This window comes from Macaca thibetana, chromosome 7 (genome assembly GCF_024542745.1).
Source record: "Macaca thibetana thibetana isolate TM-01 chromosome 7, ASM2454274v1, whole genome shotgun sequence".
In the NCBI taxonomy this organism is placed as follows: Eukaryota; Metazoa; Chordata; class Mammalia; order Primates; family Cercopithecidae; genus Macaca; species Macaca thibetana.
The window spans coordinates 142,022,774-142,035,370 of record NC_065584.1 but is presented as its reverse complement, the minus strand read 5'-3'; the positions used below and the strand labels follow the sequence as shown (position 1 = coordinate 142,035,370).

The 12,597-nt window shown below is 42.8% G+C and overlaps 1 protein-coding gene across 1 annotated transcript in view; it reads right to left on the bottom strand.

Moving 5' to 3' along the window:
• Positions 1-4,154: 4,154 nt before the first annotated feature.
• The window catches only part of MYZAP (myocardial zonula adherens protein), a 324,346-nt gene continuing 315,903 nt past the window's right edge, over positions 4,155-12,597 (bottom strand). The window contains exon 14 of the mRNA XM_050796831.1: positions 4,155-5,115. Within this exon, the coding sequence (XP_050652788.1) occupies positions 5,019-5,115 (97 nt within the window). The 3' untranslated portion in view covers positions 4,155-5,018. The remainder of the gene's footprint in view (positions 5,116-12,597) is intronic.

Genomic DNA, 12,597 nt, shown 5'->3' with positions numbered 1-12,597 from the left:
CACCCCCACTTCTTGCCCTGGTGACCACCCTAGAATTCCTGGAGCAGGCAGATGGCATTCACTGGGGAGAAGGTGGGTGCTCAGAGTGGACACATGGACCAGCTCAGGGTTCAGCCTTGGTTGGTGCACCCTCCAACCACTTCGCAAATGTTGATCCTCTGTCCCAGGCTATCCCTGAAATAGGGGGCATGCCCCACTCAGAGTCACACCACATCTTAGGCATGTGGCCTGAGTGACAGACTCTTGATGCTGGCTCACTAAGCAGCAGGACTTCTCTGATTCCTGGATCCTGAGGGACACTTGCTCCTTCCGAGTTCATCCTGTTTCCTATGGGCTGCCCAGGCACTCTCTGGGCCTTAGGGAACCTCCAGGCCCACAGCTCACACCTGCATGTCCCTGAGTTCTGATATCCACAGGCAATATGCTGAAGGAACTATGTTCATCGCCTGTTTTGGGGGCAGGTCTCCCTAAAGAAAGCAATGTTATACACTCTGTTTCTCATTCCTCATGTTGGCAAAAGGGTCAGGAAGTCACATTCTCAGCCTGTTAGTGAGAATTTCAATGGATTCAAATTTCCATAGGCCATATCAGGCCATATGCACCAAAAGACTTAAAATGTGCATGCCTTTTGACCAGACAATTCCTCTAGGAATTGATCTGGAGAAAATAATCAGGCAAGTGTGCAAAAACGTGTGCACAAGATGGTTCATCAGAGGACTGCTGAAGAAAAGTAAAGACAACATCCAAAATTCCAACACTAAGGGATAGATCAAATAAATTATGGCACATCAAAAAATGGAATCCAATTACCTATAAGAAGCAATGGTGTAGATTATATATATAGTATATGTATGCTTTTTGCTTACTTTATGTATATGTGTATATTTCTATATATAATACATATATATACTTTTTGCTTACTTTGTATGTATATATAAAGTAAGCAAACTTACTATATATAAAGTATATATATAAAGTAAGCAAACTTACTATATATATAAACTATATAAAGTGTGTGTGTATATATATATATTTATATATATCAAGTAAGCAAAAAGTCACTACAAAAGTATGTAATGATAATAGGTAGCATCTATTAAGTACTTATTATGTGCCAAGCACTATTCTAAGAACCATGCAGGCATTAACTCATTTACTCTTCACACCAACCCCATTAGGAAAGAACTCTCCCAGTTCCAATTTTACATCCCTCAGACAGGTTTGTGACTTACCCATGTGCACACCAGTGATTCAGCTCAGGTAGTTGACTTGAGTGTTCCCATGTTCTTAAAAATCACACGATTCTGCTTCTCAGTATAGGGTCCTATTTGTTTTAAAAACAAAGTAAGTGGGGTGTGTGTGTGTCTGTTTTAAAAGTCTGGAAGGACTGGAATGAAAATATTAATTGGAAGCATTATTATAGGATGTTGTTTTTATTTTTTTAAAACCCTTTACATACACTGCTGCTTTCCATTTCAGTGAGATAAATTTACTATGAAATGTTAGAGTTCATTCTCCCAATTTTACATAATACCCTGCTCATGAAGAGGTTGATGAATGTCAGTCCTTTAGACGGAAGGTTGAGGGGCACTAGAGTTAATGTTGACAAAGGATCTGGAAGGATTATCTCTTTCAGTTTCTTTCAGTTTCAGTCTGTACAATTTAGGAAATCTCTATAATAGTCTTCTTGAGTAGTTCAAATCATGTTTAGAATTTTCCATATGTTGAAGATATATTTTAAAATACAAAGGCCCAAGCTGTAGAATGGTCCCTGGAATTCTCGGCATCACACTACCTGACTTCAAACTATACTACAAGGCTACAGTAACCAAAACAACATGGTACTGGTACCAAAACAGAGATATAGACCACTGGAACAGAACAGAGCCCTCAGAAATAATACCACACATCTACAGCCATCTGATCTTTGACAAACCTGACAAAAACAAGAAATGGGGAAAGGATTCCCTATTTAATAAATGGTGCTGGGAAAATTGGTAGCCGTAAGTAGAAAGCTGAAACTGGATCCTTTCCTTACTCCTTATATGAAAATTAATTCAAGATGGATTAGAGACTTAAATGTTAGACCTAAAACCATAAAAACCCTAGAAGAAAACCTAGGTAATACCATTCAGGACATAGGCATGGGCAAGGACTTCATGTCTAAAACACCAAAAGCAATGGCAACAAAAGCCAAAATTGACAAATGGGATCTAATTAAACTAAAGAGCTTCTCCACAGCCAAAGAAACTACCATCAGAGTAAATAGACAACCTACAGAATGGGAGAAAATTTTTGCAATCTACTCATCTGACAAAGGGCTAATATCCAGAACCTATAAAGAACTCAATCCAATTTACAAGAAAAAAACAAACAATCCCATCAAAAAGTGGGCAAAGGATATGAACAGATACTTCTCAAAAGAAGACATTCATACAGCCAACAGACACATGAAAAAATGCTCATCATCACTCGCCATCAGAGAAATGCAAATCAAAACTACAATGAGATACCATCTCACACCAATTAGAATGGCAATCATTAAAAAATCAGGAAACAACAGGTGCTGGAGAGGATGTGGAGAAATAGGAACACTTTTACACTGTTGGTGGGACTGTAAACTAGTTCAACCATTGTGGAAAACAGTGTGGAGATTCCTCAAGGATCTAGAACTAGAAATACCATTTGACCCAGTCATCCCATTACTGGGGATATACCCAAAGGATTATAAGTCATGCTGCTATAAAGACATATGCACACGTATGTTTATTGCAGCACTATTCACAATAGCAAAGACTTGAAATCAACCCAAATGTCCATCCCTGACAGACTGGATTAAGAAAATGTGGCACATATACACCATGGAATACTATGCAGCCATAAAAAAGGATGAGTTCGTGTCCTTTGTAGGGACATGGATGCAGCTGGAAACCATCATTCTCAGCAAACTATCTCAAGAACAGAAAGCCAAATATCACATATTCTCACTCATAGGTGGGAACTGAACAATGAGATCACTTGGACACAGGAAGGGGAACATCACACACCGGGTCCTATTGTGGGGAGGGGGTAGTGGGGAGGGATAGCATTAGGTGATATACCTAATGTAAATGACGAGTTAATGGGTACAGCACACCAACATGGCAGGTGTATACATATGTAACAAACCTGCACATTGTGCACATGTACCCTAGAACTTAAAGTATAATAATAAAAAAATAAATAAAATTACGTTTTTCTTTTCCTTGCTTGTTGTAAGAGAGAGAGAAAGAAGTGAATGTGGAAGTGTTGGCAGAGTAGTTTTCATTTCTACCTTGGTCTCATTAAAATTGACATTTTTAAGTCACTGCATTTCACTTAGAAACTGCTTCCAGACCAGTTTCTCCAGGGGGATGGGCTTCCAGGACCCTCTGCCTCTCTCTGAGTCCAGCTTCCATATCTCCTGTCCTAAGGACAGCTTTTTCCCTAAGTGCTCCTCTTTGGTGGCTGCCATAGAGCATGGATTTTTGCTGCTAGAATAGCTCCAGTGGTGAGACTCAACCAGCAGTCAGCAGTGCTCTAAAACCTCCAAAATGACAGCAATCACTGCCTACGTGCCTGGCAGTGCCCAGTCCCTATGTGGGAATGACCTCGTGGCACTCACATCAGCCTATCAAGTAGGTGTGATGATCCCAGGTTTTTAAAGGATGAAACGAATATTCAGAGAGCTTTGATGACTCGCCCAAGGTCCTACAGACATTGTTTAAATAGAAATTTGGCTCCCAAATGCACATTTTCCTCTTAGCATGGTTCTGACTCACAGTGATTTATCTAACTGAGTTGCTTTGCTTTCCTACTTTTTTATTTCTTTGGTTTTTTGGAAGTGGAGACAGTAAGGGGTGAGAGATTTGAGGAAAGGTTTAAAAGTAAAATCCATTTGTGTACTTTGTGATCATTAATGTATCTTGCTTTTTCCACATGGTGTATTAACTAAATTTCAGGAATTAAAAAGACAGAGAGGCCCCCTGACACACAGAGTCAATCTTATGGCTTACAGATGCTTCTGTGGATTGTACTGTCTGGAAGATCATGTGATCTGACTTTGACACTCATTCCAGAGCCTGATCTGCTCTCTGCCCCTTCTACATGGTCATGGATGAAACACAGAGACAACATTAGTAGAAAATATATGGTATTTATTAAACATATGTGACATAGGTTATAATATCAAAGTACAGCATGCATGAACAGATTATTCATTCGTTTAACAAAAACACCAATTGATACTGAAAACGTTTAATGATTAAATTTCCATGACATATAAAATTCTCTTTAAGTTAAAGTGAGAAAGAAAAAAAAAATCACAAGTTGAATAAATACAGTGATTTCAGCTGGTCCAATGAAAGCATAAGGCACAAATTAAACCAAGGGACTAGCGCATTGGCATGAAGCTCGTCTGGCCCACACAAGTCTCTAACTGTGGCTCCCATGACCCTGCACAGATGCTTGGGACCAAGAGGAAAGAGCACCTGCAGCCTGGGAACCCTCCCTTCCAGGTTCAAGTTTGGCTGGGTGCCCATGCTCCTTGTGGACAGGCCTCTCTGTACCAGAGAAACGCTGCCTCTAATACTTTTATGGGTAATCAAGACCTTCATGCTCTATCAAACGATCCTGGCATGAATAACATGAAACTTCAAATTAATGTCCTTTTCCCTCCCAACCGAAGTCTAGCAAATAAAATACATTGTGAGGGAATCCTCCTGATAGGATTTCAGTATCTACAAAGAAAACAAATGATGGCGCAGTACAGCAGGGTATGCCGGGTGGGTGTCTGAAACGTGACCTTGTATATCCCTCTCTTACCTGCCCACTCCACCTTCACTTTCCTTCCTGTCTTAGAAGTGGATCAGAGCCTCAGCGATTTCCATTTCGGCTTACACTGTGTATAAGGGAAACAAGAGTCACCCTTCCCAAAGGATTTCAAGCCACAGGGTTCCAGAGCCTTTGTCCACCTATAAAAAGTGTGCGCCTCTGAGTGCCTAAGTCAGAGTTTTCTTCATGGTTAACTCCAGGACTCTTGTGTATGGGGTGTAGTTCCTAGAAGGCATCACAATTTCACGAGTCCTGCCTGTTTGACTGAGAAATGAGAAAAGGCAGGTCAGGAAAACGAAACAAACCCCCCTATATGCTTCACATGTTAAGACAACTCTAGAAAATGGTGTTTACGCATATAAAAATAAAAAGACGATAATGCAGCTTAATATTTCATTTAAATATTACAAACGGGCCCTGCAATGGACTTAATGTTTATGTTTTCCCAAATTCATATGTTGAAATCCTAACCCCTAAGGTGATGTATTAGGAGATGGGGTCTTTGAAGGTGATTAGGTCATGAGGGTGGAGCCCTCATGAATGGGATTAGTGGCCTTATAAGAGAGGCCCCAGGACCAGCGTCATGACTCACACCTGTAATCCCAGCACTTTGGAAGGCTGAGGCAGGCAGATCACCTGAAGTTGGGAGTTCGTGACCAGCCTGACCAACATGGAGAAACCCCGTCTCTACTAAAAATACAAAATTAGCCAGGCGTGGTGGCGCATGCCTGTAATCCCAGCTACTCAGGAGGTTGAGCAGGAGAATCGCTTGAACCCAGGAGGCAGAGGTTGTGATGAGCCGAGTTCATGCCATTGCACTCCAGCCTGGGCAACAAAAGCGAAACTCCGTCTCAAAAAAAAAAAAAAAAAGAGGCCCCAGAAATATTCATCATCCCTTCTGCTATGTGAGGACATAGCAAGAAGACACTATCCATGAACCAAAAAGCAAGCCCTCGCCAGAAACTGGATCTGCTGGCACCTTGGTCTTAGATATCCCAGCCTTCAGAACTGTGAGAAATACATTTCTTTTTTTTTTTTTTTTTGAGACGGAGTCTCGCTCTGTCACCCAGGCTGGAGTGCAGTGGCCGGATCTCAGCTCACTGCAAGCTCCGCCTCCCGGGTTCACGCCATTCTCCTGCCTCAGCCTCCCGAGTAGCTGGGACTACAGGCGCCTGCCACCTCGCCCGGCTAAGTTTTTGTATTTTTAGTAGAGACGGGGTTTCACTGTGTTACCCAGGATGGTCTCGATCTCCTGACCTCGTGATCCGCCCGTCTCGGCCTCCCAAAGTGCTGGGATTACAGGCTTGAGCCACCGCGCCCGGCCGAGAAATACATTTCTATTGCTTATAAGCTAACTAGTTTCTGGTACTTTCTTATGGCAGCCTGAACAGACTATGACAGGTTAAAAATAAAAAAGTTATTTTTAGCAACCTGTAAAGGTTGTACTAGGCATCCATGGTTCAGAAAAATATGAAACATGCATTCAAGGGACTTGTCACCTGGTGGGAAAGATATAACATAAAAAATTTTCATGTACTGTGTTAGGAACTATAACAGAGATGTAACAGCTGTGCTGGGCATTCTTCTTTTGCCATCCAGTCCTACTCTCCCCCTTCTCCACCCTACTCTGTGGCCTGGAAAGGTGAGCATCAAGGGGTTCCCTTGCCCTTCAAATTCAGTTCCTTTTGGCCTACTGCAAGGTGGTAGCAGGGGATCAGGGAATGAGAGGACAAAGAGGTCAGGACATTTGTCCCTTCCCAGCCAGGCTGCAGGTTGGTAGTTGGCAGCATCCCTCTACCAGGGTCCCTAGCTATAGCTCCCCAACTTGTTCTCGTCCCCTGGCTTTCTCCCCTGCCTCCCCAGGCAAAGGTGGTAACAGCTTCCACTGTCACTAGCTCCAAAGCTTGCCACTGTCCCTTGTTTATTTCCCTTAATGTTGCCCAAACATCCACAACAGTCCCTTCATTTAACTCTCAAGCCTCCCTTCCCGCCATGACCTGAACAAAATAAGCATGAAGACATGATGGGAAAATTGAGGGCAGAACAATTTAGAACCACCAGGAAATTCACATCTGGAAATTCACACAAAGAAGGTGAATCTTGAAGGATGCCTAGCATTCACCAAGTGGGCAAAGCAGGGATGGGAACTCCAGGAAGAAGGGGCAGTATGTGCAAGGCAGAGATGGGTGAGCACACAGTTTGCGGATGCGGAACTGCAAACCATGTGCTCCTTTGGAATGACTGGAACAAAGAGTTCACAATGCGGGAGAGTGGCAGAAGATGAGGCCTGCTGGAGAAGGGTCCCATGTCCCTGGCTAAGAGTTCAGAAGGGGCCAGGGAACTACAGCACGTTTTTAAGGAGGGCCATGGTCTGCTCATATTTTTATTCTAGCGAGATTCCTCTGGTACTATTGAGGGTTGACTAGGGAAGGATTATTCTGAAGGCAGGTCAGTTAGAAAATTCTTGTTCAGGAGGTGAAAGAGAGATCACGAGAGCTTGAATTCTGACAGAAGCACTGGATGGGAAGTGGCAGGGAGATTTTAGGGAGATATTTGGGAGTTACAGTTAACAGGATTGGGTGACTAAGACATCCCATTTCTTTTTAATCCTGGACACGTAACTACATTTCCCAGCTTCTCTTGCCATTAGGTGGGCCTTGTGACTAAACAGGCAGAAATGACTTCTACTACTTCCATGTTTAACCCATAAAAATCTTCTACGTAAATCCCCCACGCTCTTTCTCTTCCCTTTTATATACAGCATACAGTTGGAGAATCCAGGAGGACTCCTAAGTGCAGGCAGGGTCGCTAGATGGAGGAATTCCTGCGTTCCTGAAAGACTGTGTGGAGTGAAACCTATACCAAACTGCCTTAAATTGTGACATAGGAAATTAATCTTTACCGTGCTAAGCCACCGAGACCTATGGGTTCTTTCACACAGCTACGTTCTTTATCCCAACCAACGCAATGACAAAATGTGTACATGAAGCCTAGGAGTCGAATCCCTTTCCCCTAACTTCCCACATCCAGTCATTCACCCGGTGATAGAGGATGTATTAAAAGCATGGCAGGCGTGTATTTTAAACTTTGCATGTCTCCCCCAAAGAGATTCTCCGTGTTCTCCACCCAATCCCCATACACACCTATTATGGAGGCCTCTGACACCTCCATAGCTTTTTTTTTTTTTTTTTTTTTTTTTGGAGACCAAATCTCTCTCTCTTGCCCAGGCTGGAGTGCAGTGGCATGATCTCAGCTCATTGCAACCTCTGCCTCCCAGGCTCAAGCAATTATCCTGCCTCAGCCTCCCATGTAGCTGGGATGACAGGCGCGTGCCACCACCACCTGGATAATTTTTGTATTTTTAGTAGAGACAGAGTTTCACCATGTTGGCCAGGCTGGTCTTGAACTCCTGACCTCAAATGATCCACCCAACTCAGCCTCCCAAAGTGCTGGGATTACAGGCATGGGCCAGCGCGCCAAGCCTCTATAGCATCTTCCTGCACTTGTTGGTCTACACATTTGTGTCCACGGCTAGGTATAATTTCTGTAAGGGTGAAAGCCACATCTCCATCATCTCCATGAATCCAGCAGCTCACAGAAGCCAGCCACAGAGCTATTACCCCACATATGAATTACAAAGGAAACCAAAGGTTGGAGGAGTTTCAAGAAGTAAGGGGTCCCAGTGTCACCTGCCACAGAGAGCAATCCCTGGGACGTGGTGATCCAGGAGGCCCCAGGGACCTGACCAGGCAGTTTAGTGGAGTGCCAGGAGCAGAAGCCAGATGGCTATTTGTGCCAACTCCTGTGAAAATTCCACATAACAGAAACAGTCTCCAGTGACAATATCCTGAAAGCCCATAAAATGCAGAAATATTTATAAAAGTGAACCTTCTAGGGTTCAAAAACAGGCTCTCATATCCCGATCTTTTAAAAAAGAAGTGGGGTATTTTATTTTGTTGATCACTAGGAAACAACAGGATTTCAAGAACAGAAATAATCTCAAGCACAAAACTGAAACCCAACCATTTGCCTTAACACATTTAGGCTATTGTTAACCTTTTATAATCAATAAAGGGGCAGTTCCCCTGGGGAAAACAATAGCAGAATCAGAAAATAAAGCTTTGACAAAAAGCTACTTTGTGTTCTGGTCTTTGCAACAGAAATACGAAAATATAAGCATTTTAAAGCACTCACTACGTGCTGAGCACTTATGACCATGGGGGATATTTTTCATCAAATTGCACCTATTATGACATAATTGATGAGTTTGCTGGAAACCAAGTTTCACTATAGGGCAGGAGAAAGAAAAGTCACTTTTCTTTTGGTTTTCATTTTTTTCATTTTTCTTTGTAAATGAAAGCTAGATGGCCGGGACTTGTTCTCAATGGCTTTCATTAACATATATCAAAGTTTTCAAACCAAACTTCTGAGTCTTTAAATACACACATACACATGTGCGTGTGTGTGCGCGCGCGTGTGAAAACTCCTGAACCCACAGTGAGTCTCCTCTCACCCTTTCCCTTTCCCTCTCTCTTTATGAAGAGATCCTTTGTCACTAGAAATTTATGGAAAACAAAGATTAGATGAAGGAGGGGAAGCTTTTGAGGAGGAGAAAGTGAGGCAGAGAGATGGTACTGAGCAGATTAGACAGTCTCGGGCAGACTGGCAGCAGGAGGAACAGGAAAGAAAGAGGCAAGTCATGAAGGAAAGAACAGCACAGTATAAGTGAGTGAGTCAAGGAGCAAAATAATTCTCTGACTCAGAAGTGACTGCAATATACTGAGTTTAGGTGTCTGGGAAAGCAGTGGCTGCAGCCACAGAAATACGAAAATGCGGGGCACTTCCACTGGACATTCTATGCCTGTTACTTCACTTAATCATCTCAACAAGCTTCCAAAGGGATTGCCACCGAAATCATCCTTTTCAAGATAAGAATCAAGGAGGGCCGGAATTTGCCAAAGCTGCAGATACAGCAGGAGGCAGACTCAGAACTCAAACCCAGGTCTAACTTCCAAGCCAGTATTCTTACTCACTCCTAAAAGGAGTGACTTTGAAGAAAGAGATGGCACACTCAGCCATGCAACGGCAAGTATGAAGACCAAGTGGACACCAGCTGGGAGTGCCCAGAAGGCTGCGGGGAACAAGGACTTGTATTCAAGAGAAGGGTGCACACTTCCTGTGGCTCAGCCACAGAGAGGAGAGGTGAAGCTGTGAGACTGGATGCAATCTTTGCAGGAAGTACTGGAACCAAGATAGAGCCATGTGGACTACCACAGCGAGGGTATTGGAGGAGGAAAAGAAGCCATCAAAGAAGCTGGAGAAGGACAGACCACCGAGATAGCTGGAGAACCAGGAGAGAAAACTCCCGCAAGGGTAAGAAACAGGCTGAGGAATCCTTCCTTTCTTCTTAGCAAGGACTGTCGAATGCTACAGGGAGATGGCTCCATTCAACAAATATTAAGTGCCTAGTATGTGCCAAGCATTGCTCTAAGGAGGTCCCAGGGAGAATGCAATTAGTGAAATAGATGAAAATCCCTGCCTCATGGAGCTCATATTCTAGTGAGGAGAGAGAGAGAGAAAAAAAAAAAAAAAAAGAGGTAAAATATAAGCAGGAATCACTTCATCCAAGGCCTTTATTAAATAAATAAATGATGTGATAATACTGATCCCCTGTCTACATTCCTCACTTGGTATGTATCTTTCACTTATTCACCCAACAAATGTTTTTAAGTATCAACTAAATGCAATTTTTTTTTTTTTTTTTTTTTGAGACAGAGTTTCACTCTTGTTGCCCATGATGGAATACAATGGTGCGATCTCAGCTCACCACAACCCCCATTTCTTGGGTTCAAGCGATTCTGCTGCCTCAGCTTCCTGAGTAGCTGGGATTACAGGCATGTGTCACCACACCTGGCTAATTTTTTATTTTTAGTAGAGATGGGGTTTCTCCATGTTGGTCAGGCTGGTCTCAAACTCCTGACCTCAGGTGATCTGCCCGCCTCAGCCTCCCAAAGTGCTGGGATTACAGACGTGAGCCACCGCACCTGGCAATTAAATGCAATTTTTTTTTTTCACACAAGACAAAAAAAAAGTAGAGCAGCTCTAAAAATGCTACTAGCAGTAGCACAGCATGTAACACTTGCAGTTGTACAGATGACTGGGTAGGAGAGGCCATGCTATTCTATAATGAGACAAGTACCCCATGCCTGCAGCATGCAGGGCCACTCTCAGGTCTTAGCTGACAGAGACCTTATCAATCACTGGGCCTTCCAGAGTTTTACACAGTGTCTAGAGGGGGTGTCTAGAGAGTTTAACTGAAAAGTCCAGTGCATACCGAAGCACTATATACTTGATCAGGCTATCGATCCGTTTCATAAAATCAATAATTACCACCAATAAAAAGTTAATGAAATCATCTTAGGATACTCAAATTTATTTATATTTTATACAATGTTCTACATAGAAAATCAGAGTTTGGGTTTAGTTAACATTAATAGTAATAGCTATTAAGTGCTGAAGTCTGGTCCAGTTACTATGCTAAAATGCTTTCATTTTTATTTTTATTTATTTATTTGAGACAGGGTCTCATTCTGTCATCCAGGCCCAGGCTGGAATGCAGTGGCGTGATCTCGGCTCACTGCAACCTCCACCTCCCGGGTTCAAACTATTTTCCTGTCTCAGCCTCCCTAGTAGCTTGGATTACAGGTGCACGCCACCACACCTGGCTAATTTTTTGTATTGTAGTAGAGACAGGGTTTCACCGAGTTGCCCAGGCTGATCTTGAACTCCAGAGATCAGGCAAGCCACTGCCTCGGCCTCCCAAAGTGCTAGGATTACAGGTGTGAGCCACCATGCCCGGCCTATTTTTTATTTATTTATTTATTTATTTATTTATTTATTTATTTATTTGTAGAGATAAGGTCTTGCTATGTGGCTTAGGCTGGTCTTGAACTCCTAGCTTCAAGGGATCCTCTCGCCTTGGCCTCCCCAAGTGCTGGGAACACAGGTGTGACCCACCATGCCCCGTCTCTAAATGCTTTATGTACACGTTTTTATTTAATCTTCAAAGCAACCCAATGAGGTTTGATATTATCCTCTTCATTCTTATTTTAAAGATGAAAGAGTTGAGGCTTTAGAGAGCTAAAGTAACTTGCCCAAGGCTGAGTTCAGCTAGCAGCTGGCTGGGCAGGGAACTGGACAGCCTGAGCCTCCCTGACTGTCCCACACTGATGAATTCCTTGTAGGAGAAGAACAGGGAGTAAGAACAAAACACTTCTGCATAACTCAGGCTTAATTCAATGCTTGTACTGCTCTAAAATATTCTAGAGAAAAAAACCTAAAAAATATTCTGGACAATACCATGGAGTATTTTATTAGTTAGATGCAAATCTGAAGTCCAAGTATGAACCAGGAATTTTGTTAGAACATACACACCACCATTTAGTAGCTCTCTGTTTATTACATATTTTCAAACTACTCATGTACTGCACCAAGACTCAAGAAGGCCTGGTTCTAATTCCGGCTATGTGGCTTCCAGTGAATCACTTGATCTCTCTGAGCCTCGATTCTGGTATCCATAAAACATGGGGATTAACTAGACCGGGAGTTCCAATTTGTTTCTGCCCATAGAGCTATTTATTCAAACAGAATCTTACTTGGAATCCAACAGACAAAACAGACTAAAAGCTGACTTTCTCAGGTTGTTTTGGAGAGGAAGGAGGGTCCCACAGGCCAGCCCCTCACTAA